Source organism: Camellia sinensis, chromosome 3, assembly GCF_055761805.1.
Source record: "Camellia sinensis isolate YWXY chromosome 3, ASM5576180v1, whole genome shotgun sequence".
Lineage (NCBI taxonomy): Eukaryota > Viridiplantae > Streptophyta > Magnoliopsida > Ericales > Theaceae > Camellia > Camellia sinensis.
In genome coordinates, this window is record NC_138963.1 from 76,926,637 (window position 1) to 76,936,681 (window position 10,045).

Consider the following 10,045-nt stretch of genomic DNA (forward strand, 5'->3'; position numbering starts at 1 on the left):
TAGTGGTAAATATTTCTCCCAACTACCTTTAAAGTCCATCACACAAGCTCGAAGCATGTCTTCTAAAGTCTGAATTGTTCTTTCTGATTGATCGTCAGTTTGAGGGTGAAAAGCTGTACTAAAACACAACTCTGTACCCAAGGCCTTTTGCAGACTTTGCCAGAACTGTGACGTAAAACGAGAATCACGATCTGACACTATTGAGACTGGTACTCCGTGCAATCTAATGATTTATCGAATAAATAATCGACTTAAAGATTCGAGTGTGCCTGCTGGTCCTATTGGTAGGAAATGTGCCGTCTTAGTTAATCGATCAACCACCACCCAAATGGCATCATGGCCTTGCGGTGACCGGGGTAATCCCATTACAAAATCTATTGTTATGTGTTCCCATTTCCACTTAGGTATTGGTAAAGGTTGGAGTTTCCCTGCCGGCCTTTGATGTTCTGCCTTCACTTGTTGACATGTCAAGCATTTAGATACGAATTGAGCAACGTCCTTCTTCATTCCACTCCACCAATACTGTCGCTTAAGATCCTGGTACATCTTGTTTCCTCCCGAATGGACCGCAAAAATTGAATGGTGAAATTCTTTAAGTACTTCGTCTCTTAATTGTTTGGTGTTTGGCACAAAAATTCTACCTAAATACTTTAGACTACCATCTTGATGGAGCGTCCAACCCGGTGAAGATTCCTCGGACACTACTCGAGCCTTGATGGAGTCAATCTCCTGATCAAATCTTTGGGCTTCCAACACTTTGGTAAGGAGTTGGGGTGTTGTAACTATTGTAAACAACCTACCCTTCCCATTCTGAGTCTCTGGTTGTAACTTAAACCCATTCACAATGCTTACCATTTCCCATTCTTTAATTGATATGTTGGCTACAATCTCCCTTGTCTTTCGACTTAGTGCATCTGCTACAACATTAGCCTTTCCGGGATGATAAGACAAGGTAAATTGGTAATCTTCAAGGTACTCCATCCAGCGTCTCTGCCTCATGTTCAAATCTCTTTGTGTGAACAAGTACTTCAAGCTTTTGTGATCGGTAAATATCTCAAATTTTTCGCTATAAAGGTAATGTCGCCAAGTCTTAAGTGCATAGACCACAGCTGCCAACTCCAGATCGTGAGTAGGATAATTTTTCTCATGATTCTTCAATTGTCTTGATCCGTAAGCCACTACCTTCTCGTTTTACATTAACACACTACCTAACCCTTCTTTAGAGGCATCACAGTAAACAGTGTACCCAACGTCGCGTTCGGGTATGATTAATATGGGAGCGCTTGTCAGTCTCTTCTTGAGTTCTTGAAATGACTGCTCACACGCTTCGTTCCATTCAAAATTTACTCCTTTTTGCGTTAGGCGTGTCATCGGCTTGGCTAATTTGGAGAAATCCTGAATGAATCTCCTATAATAACCTGCTAGTCCCAAGAAACTACGAATCTCAAACGTATTCTTAGGTTGTTTCCACCTCATTACTGCTTCTACTTTAGCAGGATCCACTAATATCCCTGATTCAGACACGACATGACCTAAGAACTTTACTTCCTTCAGCCAAAATTCACATTTGCTAGCTTTAGCATACAATTGGTTTTCTCTTAGAATTTGCAAAACGGTTCTCAGATGTTGCTTGTGGTCTTCCTCTGATCGTGAGTATATCAAAATATCGTCAATGAATACTACCAAAAATTGGTCCAAATAGGGGGTAAAAATTTTGTTCATTAAACTCATGAATACCCCAGGCGCATTCGTCAAACCAAATGACATTACCACAAACTCATAGTGGCCATAACGGGTTCGAAACACAGTTTTGGGTATATCTTCTCCTCTGACATGAAGTTGGTGATATCCCGACCTAAGGTCAATTTTGGAAAAACATTTTGAGCCTCTTAATTGATCGAACAAGTCATCAATTCTGGGTAAGGGATATCGATTTTTAATGGTGGCTCGATTTAGTTGTCGATAATCGATGCACAATCTTAAGGTTCCATCCTTCTTCTTCGCAAATAATGCTGGCGCTCCCCAAGGGGACGTACTTGGTCTGATGAACTTTTTATTCAACAGTTCTTGCAACTGCTCCTTCAATTCTCGAAGTTCAGTTGGCGCCATACGATGTGGTGCTATTGAAATCGGCGAAGTCCCAGGTTGAAGCTCAATCATGAAATCTACATCTCGTTTTGGAGGTAATCCTGGTAATTCGTCAGGGAAAACGTCAGCGTACTCGCACACCACATGGGGTAATCCTGGATCCTCTCGATTTTCATCTTCCAAAATTAGGCTCGCCAACCATCCAGTTAGTTGATCATGCCATCGCGACTTGCGACACGTTGGAGTTAGAGAATCTTGTCTATCCCCTTTAAATTGAACTTTCGTGCCATTAAGGGAGGATGCTGTCACTGTCTTACAGTAACAATCAATAATGGCTCGATGAACTGACAACCAGTCCATTCCTAGGATGGCGTCAAAATCCGACATATCCATAACTCTTAGATCACAGATCAAATGTGAACCGGAGATTTCTAGCTCGCACGATTTACATACTAGATTTACTCGGGTTTGACCTCCTAAGGGTGAAGCGACACTCATAGCTATCTCTAACGCTTCTGGTTCTAAACCCAAACTTGTCACACATGCAATGGATATAAAAGAATGCGAAGCTCCAAAATCAAATAATACTTTAACCCAAGAATTCATAAGGATTAACATACCTTGAATTACTGATGGGTTATCAACATCTTCTTCTTCTTGGAGAGCATACATTCTCCCTACTGCTTGTTGGTTAGTCTTTCCTGGTTTCTTCCCATTTCCAGCTCCTTGTGGTTGTGTTCTTGGTCGGCCTGCATTCCTAGAGGCTTGTGGCTGCCCCTTGTTGGTCTGAGTATTTTGAGTAGGCTTAGAACCTTGCCCTGGTTGGCATTTGTTGGATTGTTGTGCCCCTCGCTGATCCATAAAAGACTCCCCACCTTGAGGACACTCACTTCGACGATGCCCCTGTTGACCACACCTGAAACATCTTCCCTTCCACTCATTTACAAAGTTTCCTCCCTGCTGGTTTCCTCGATTCTGCCTTTCTTGCTGCTGCATCCTTCCGGCATAAAGTGCTGGCGCAGGATGGTTTCTAGTGTTGCGGACTGGGCCTTCTCCGCGTGGTTGGTTGTTGTTCCTTGATCGCTGATTTTGAATGCGTTCGGAATCTACTAACTCTCGTCCCACAATTAAAGCTCGATCCACCATTTGGGCATAAGTGGAGAGTTGTACTGCGATCAATCTTCCTCTAATGTCTGTGTCCAAACCCCATTCAAATCGCCTAACCTTATCCTCTTCATTTGCTACTATGGCTGAAGCGTACCGTGAAAGAGCTTCAAAACGGTTCGCATATTGAGCAACTGACATTTTTCCTTGTTTCAGTTGAAGGAACTCTTGAATCATTTCTTGTCTTAGCGAGTTAGGAAAATACTTTTCCATGAACAGGTCTTCGAACTGTCTCCAAGTTAATGTCTCTACTTGTCGAGTACTTTTGATCATTTTCCACCAATGATCTGCTTCCCCTTCCATTTGAAATTCCGCCATGGTCACTCTATCTTGTTCATTTCGGATGTCGGAAGTATCTAGCAACTTCTTAATTTGTCTTAACCACGCTTCAGCTTCACGGGGGTTTGATCCACCAAGGAATTTGTGGGGACGTAGCTTTTCAAATTTTGCTATCATCTCTGATTTGTTTTGATCTTGGTTTCGGGGTGGTATATTGCCTACCCTATCAGCAATCGCGCGCATAATTTGAGCGACATCGCCATCAGGCACTCCATTGCCATTACCGTTGTTATTATTTCTTGTTCGTCCAGCCATTCTGCATGATGGGATTTTCTTGTGATTTATTCATTTATTTATTATCAGTATTATTATTATACTTATGTGCAAGGATAGTTAAAAAAAAAAAGACTTCATTAATTAGATTAGATAAGCTACAATTAGCAAAATACAAATAAAACAAAGGAAAAGATTAAATAACATACTACGGGCAAGAGATAGCCCTTACAATCCGAGTTAACTCCTACACTCACAATTCTAAACTAGGCAATTTTTACATGTGAGCATACAAAACAATCAGTTAGCCTAGCTTATAGTTCCCTTAAGACCCCTTAAAATAGCCAAGGAAAGTCTCTCCACACCAGGGCTTCCGGCTCCCATGTGGCTTGGAAAAGTCCCATGAATCGCTATAGCACCCTTACGAAGATAGCAGTTTTGCACACACGATGCCCTAGCAGCAGCACCGGCTCCTCCCGATAGGTCCTCCAGTCTCTGAAGTCCACTGACCCATCCCTCCTCACAATTCTGCTTGGGTCGGGCATGATACACTGAAGGCTCCAAAAGTCAAAAAGGTCGCCCACCCTATCGGTGAAACCATTCGGGAAAGGGCCTAATTGATATACCCAAGGAGTCTTTTGTCCTAGAATCTGGACAGGTCCGATATAGGTACCCACCCAACTCTCAGCTTTCCAAGCACAACCTCCTAGGGGATCAAGTCTGACATATACAAAAGAGCCAATCTGCAACCCATTTCGCACATCCCAACCCTCAAACATGGCTCCTATATCTCCAGTGTTCTCCTCGGTATTGCCTTCCATGGACTCATCTTTAGTGTCTGACTCAATCACAATAACCTCCGGGGGGTTGTATATTGGCACAACTTCTTCAACTTCTTCAGACTCAAGTTCAGGCTCAAGTTCAGGATCAGGTTCAGGGTCAAGCTCAGGCTCAGATTCATAGTCTTCTATAGGCATCTCCACTTCTTCACTTGGGTCAGATTCTATGGATTCATAGTCTTCTATAGGCATCTTCACTTCTTTACTTGGGTCAGATTCTACGCCATAGTTTTGCACCGAATTTTCCTCGTTAGAGTTAATGTCTGATGACCCTGGCAACCTACAATAAAAAGGTTCTAACTTAGTTAAGCCACCGAGAATTACAAATTAACTTAAGGTTTTTTTTTTCTTGTAAAAATAATAAACTACTACCCATAGCCCAAAGGTTCAAACCTAGGCTCTGATACCAAGCTGAGACGCCCCAAATTTTTTTTGAAACATCATAAGATTTAAATAACGATAACTTGCTAGATAAAGTTTTAACTACTAATTAGGAACTTTTAAGCTCTTACATAGTCAAAGTCCAACAACAAAATAAAACTACAAATTCACACCCAACGTCACAACATAGTTAAATCCTAATACAAGGGATAACAGGATTTTATTTCGATAAAATCTTGACTCTAAGTCAGCCAAGATTCGATATTGGCAGCAGCTCCAATTTCAGCCTCAGTCCCTTCTTCAACATAATCTGGCATGAAACGCCAGGGCAACAAAATATATGCCATGAGTTTTGCAACACAGTAAGAAAACGTAACCAACCTACCATTCTTTTTAAGAGAAAAATAATATTCTAAACATGAGATAAAAATATAATTATACACAGAAATTACAACCATTAGAATAATTTCAGTAATTTTTATAAATTAGGTGACACTCGAAATCTCACCAAAGAGATTTAACTTACCAACCACTAAGCATGGCAACGGTTAATTTGAAACCCTCCCTTGGTCAAATATTTAAGTGTTACCAACCGTAACTACTAGGGATGCCCACATCCGGAGTTATATACCCAAGTAGTGGCATCCGTGGTCTGCCCCAAGGAAACGGTCTGCCAGGGGTAAGTAACCTCCCTGTGTGCCACCTGCACATCCACCCTTATTCCAAAACCGAATACCAAAAAGGGGTCAAATAAGTCCCGTGCCATCTTAGAGTTTCGCAACACAATTTACGTGAGAATTCTCAAAACCAGGGCTCACCCTGAACAACCGGTGTTAACCGTCAACTCTTAATTCCGTACAGTCTTTAAATCAAAACTCACCCCGAACAACTGGTATTAACCGTCAATTGTTAACTTTGTATATGCCGTTAATCATTTCAGTTAATTTTGATATTAGTCACAAATAATTCCAAGTTTTTAATCACAAGTAATGTTATACCAACTCATTAAAATTCCCAATCATAAAAATATTGCATGTGTTACACAATACTAAATAAAAGTACAGAATTTAAATAAACAATTTATTTAAACCATAGTATGAAATAATAACTTAGATACAAGAATTAAACCCTAAATACACATATGCACAAATTTTTGATTTACAAAATTAGACTAGCATAATATTAAAGTGGTGATTTTATTCTGTCCAGAAAAATTTTCAGAGTATATATCTTGCAACTAAAATTATAAATACATTACTTATACAACTCTAAAATTCATATCAATTTACCAGATACTCAATAAACATGTTATGGTTATTTTTCAGAAAGCATTTTCCAAAAATAACTTATAAATAATTCTAAACAAATTCCAAAGGTATTTTTGACACAGATTTGTCACATTTCCTTACATTAATTCCATGATTAAATTTATAGATCAAACCCATAATCTAAAAATTTATCATGAAACTAGAATTCTCAAATTTCATCTTTTAGTTAGAAATTACCAGATTTGGCTTAGTATAGAATTTTAAATAAATTTTCAAATACATGGTAAAATCTGTCTCACAGTTTCAGATTTAGTTACAAATTTGTATAAACTCGTAGAAAGCTCAAAAATTGTTTCCAAACTTTTTTGGATAAACTAGACATCATTATCAACAACTTTGTAGAAGAAATCATCTCGAAATTCGGAGTATAAAATTATCTAAAAATTCGGGTAACATGATGGCAGATTCAAAACAAATTATTCTCAATACAGTTTCGGATTTAGTTAAAAATTTGTATACATTCGTAGAAAGCTCGAAAATTGTTTCAAAACATTTCTGGATAAACTAGACATCATTATCAACAACTTTGTAGAATAAATCATCTCGAAATTCTGAGTATAAAATTTTCTAAAAATTCGGGTAACATGCTGGCAGATTCAAAACAGATTATTCTCAACACAGTTTCAGATTTAGTTAAAAATTTGTATAAATTCGTAGAAAGATCAAAAATTGTTTCCAAAAATTTCTAGATAAACTAGACATCATTATCAACAACTTTGTAGAAGAAATCATCTCGAAATTCTGAGTATAAAATTTTCTAAAAATTCGGGTAACATGCTGGCAGATTCAAAACAGATTATTCTCAACATAGTTTCAGATTTAGTTAAAAATTTGTATAAATTCGTAGAAAGCTCAAACATTGTTTCCAAAAATTTTTGGATAAACTAGACATCATTATCAATAACTTTGTAGAAGAAATCATCTCAAAATTCTGAGTATAAAATTTTCTAAAAATTCGGGTAACATGCTGGCAGATTCAAAACAGATTATTCTCAACACAGTTTCAGATTTAGTTAAAAATTTGTATAAATTCGTAGAAAGCTCAAAAATTGTTTCCAAAAATTTTTGGATAAACTAGACATCATTATCAACAACTTTGTAGAAGAAATCATCTCGAAATTCTGAGTATAAAATTGTCTAAAAATTCGGGTAACATGCTGGCAGATTCAACATAGATTATCTTCAACACAATTTAGACAATGTATCATATGTACACAATCTGAAAATTTCAATTATGTAAAAAAAAAAATGAGAGGATTGAGAGGGTTTTCTTACCTAATAGTAGGATTCAAATGGTTGATAAAATGGTAGAAAATTTTTGCTTCCTTAACCTTCCTCTCTTCTTCTCCTTCTACTGTTAGCTGAGATTTTTTTTTTCTAATTTTCCCTCACTTGTACGAAAGAGCAGACCAAGCCTCTCTTTGCATGGGATTTTGCTCAGCCATTCATGGTGTATATATGCTGAGCTCCCCCACTCTCTCTCTCTCTCTCTCTCTCTCTCTCTCTCTTTTTCTCTTTCTCATTATACTCCCCACTACACTTCTCCTTAACCCAAGAATGATAATGGGATGGAAGTTACCAAGCTTACATGCAAGCTTGCATGTGGCATATACTGCCACCGAATCAGATTCCTCCTTTTTCTTTTTTTTTTCTTTTTTTTTAGCTAATAAATTATAACAATAGTTATTAAACATCCACAACATTTTTATTCTTAATAAGGTCTTTGTTAGTGATTGAATTGAGTCAATTTAAAACTAGCTTTTACACTAATATACAATTCAGATAGACTGTAGACAAAATTAATTAATTAATTAATTTATTTATTTTCTTTAAAGAATAATTAAAAGATGTGTTTTCACATTTCTCTAGTTTCTTTTTATATTTGTGTACTAAGACAAGGTTTTAAGTTCAATTGGAGTTGTAATTTAAGAACTTTTAATTTTTGTGTTATTAATTAATGGATGATGGTAAATTTTGTGGCAACATTGATAAGGATTCTTAATCAAGAAAATTTAATTTTTAAACCCTATTATGATGTTCTCAAATTTTGGGGCGTCACAAATTGAGACGACGATTATTACTCCAAACATCATCGGGAAGTGTCACCGTAGTTTTGTTGGTTTTCAGCGAGTGTACGAGATCCATGGCTTGGTTCATCGGAAGCTCTAGTAGAGCAATGAAGGAACTGCCAGTTTTCGATAGCTGTGTGGGTGTGTGTTTAGGTGGAAAGTGTGTGTACAATATTTGAGTTAATAGTTATAATTGAAATATGCAGTGTGTGGAATAAAACAAATAATACCTAATCAAATTCATATATATAAGTGTGTGCACTGAGAAATGATATATACTGAGATAAATAAGTGAGTGTAAATTGAATTTCCCCACTATGGGCTCGTTGTTGAGTTGATTGCTTTTAAAGATAGTGTCATATCTTTCTTGGGTTGGTTGTTGAACTTCTTGTTAGATTATGATTATTTGTATATAATTATTTTCATATTGCAACTAATTTCTTACTAATTAAAAAAAAATAATTGGCATTATGACATAAGAAAAAGTGGGGAAAAAAAGTGAAGAATAGAACTCACTTTTTTTAGGGATTGGCAGTGCCATCTTCAAGCTATTTGTTGTGGAGCTATTGAGTACGGATTCTTTGGCCAAAGATGCCATACATCGGGTTGCCTCAAGGCTTGTTCTGCGAGATCCTCCATCTTTTATCCAGCTTCTGTTAGCCAAGAATGCTCAGGGGACTAGCTCCGCTCCCCCTTTCTCTTTGTAGTTCTTTGGGGCTCTGACCCCCCTTGTAGCCCAAAAAAAAAAAAAAAAAAAAAAACTCACTTTTTTTTTTTCTTACTAATTTCATAATTTTTAAGCGTTTTTACAAATTTTTAAACCTTTTCCTACACAAAACTGAATATTAAACGAGAGTTTTTTTAATGATCCAATGAATGTTAGTAACAAATATCACATGATTCGAAAAAAAACTACCCTTTTTCTACACATTATATATATATATATATATTTTTACATACGTGTCAACATTAACGTTTGTTCATTCAATGCTAGTTAATATTTTTTTCATTTTAATCACATAATTCTTAAAAGGACCTAATCCCTTCCAATTCATGATTTGAATTGGAGGTGTTCTCTGATAGCATATCAGAAGAATGCTCAAATTCACAAACTAATTCCTAAAACTAAAGGATAATAATACAAGAATGAGATAACAACTTATTCCTAAAACTAATGGATAACAAGTTTGAATGAGATCTCTCATTTGACCAAGTTAGTGGATAACAAGTTTGAATGAGATCTCTGATTTGACCAAGTGAGTGGCTGTTACAACATGTTATGATAAGCCTCCAATATTACTCGGGCTTGTCCCCGGTCTATCATGAGCTTTATTTTTTTAATTTAAAATTTTCATTTTGTTAGATTTTTGGTGTATATTATCCATACATAAAATTAGATTGATTCGATAATCATAACTTATTTAATTTATTGTATTTGTTTAAAAAAAAAAGAATACAAATACATTTTTAAAAATAAACAATTTATTTTTTAATGACAAACGCAATAAATTGAATATGTTATGAATGTCGATCGGAGCGAATAATATACACAAATAACTTGACAAAATAAACAATTTGAATCATTGAAGAAGACTTGTAGGGAGCTCCCAAGTCCGAAGAACAC

At 36.5% G+C, this 10,045-nt stretch overlaps 1 protein-coding gene and 1 long non-coding RNA gene across 2 annotated transcripts; both read right to left on the reverse strand.

Annotated features, from left to right (window-relative positions):
* Nucleotides 1-1,191: 1,191 nt before the first annotated feature.
* LOC145821621 (uncharacterized) lies at nucleotides 1,192-3,846 on the reverse strand. The gene is made up of 3 exons (XM_082918158.1): nucleotides 2,037-3,846; nucleotides 1,480-1,679; nucleotides 1,192-1,395 (listed from the first exon to the last, which is right to left on the reverse strand). The coding sequence occupies exons 1-3, from the start codon at nucleotides 3,844-3,846 to the stop codon at nucleotides 1,192-1,194; spliced, it is 2,214 nt and encodes a 737-aa protein (XP_082774284.1).
* Nucleotides 3,847-5,107: 1,261 nt separating this feature from the next.
* LOC145822622 (uncharacterized) lies at nucleotides 5,108-9,159 on the reverse strand. The gene is made up of 2 exons (XR_014364175.1): nucleotides 8,938-9,159; nucleotides 5,108-5,334 (listed from the first exon to the last, which is right to left on the reverse strand). It is a non-coding gene; the product is annotated as an uncharacterized LOC145822622 (long non-coding RNA).
* Nucleotides 9,160-10,045: the final 886 nt, after the last annotated feature.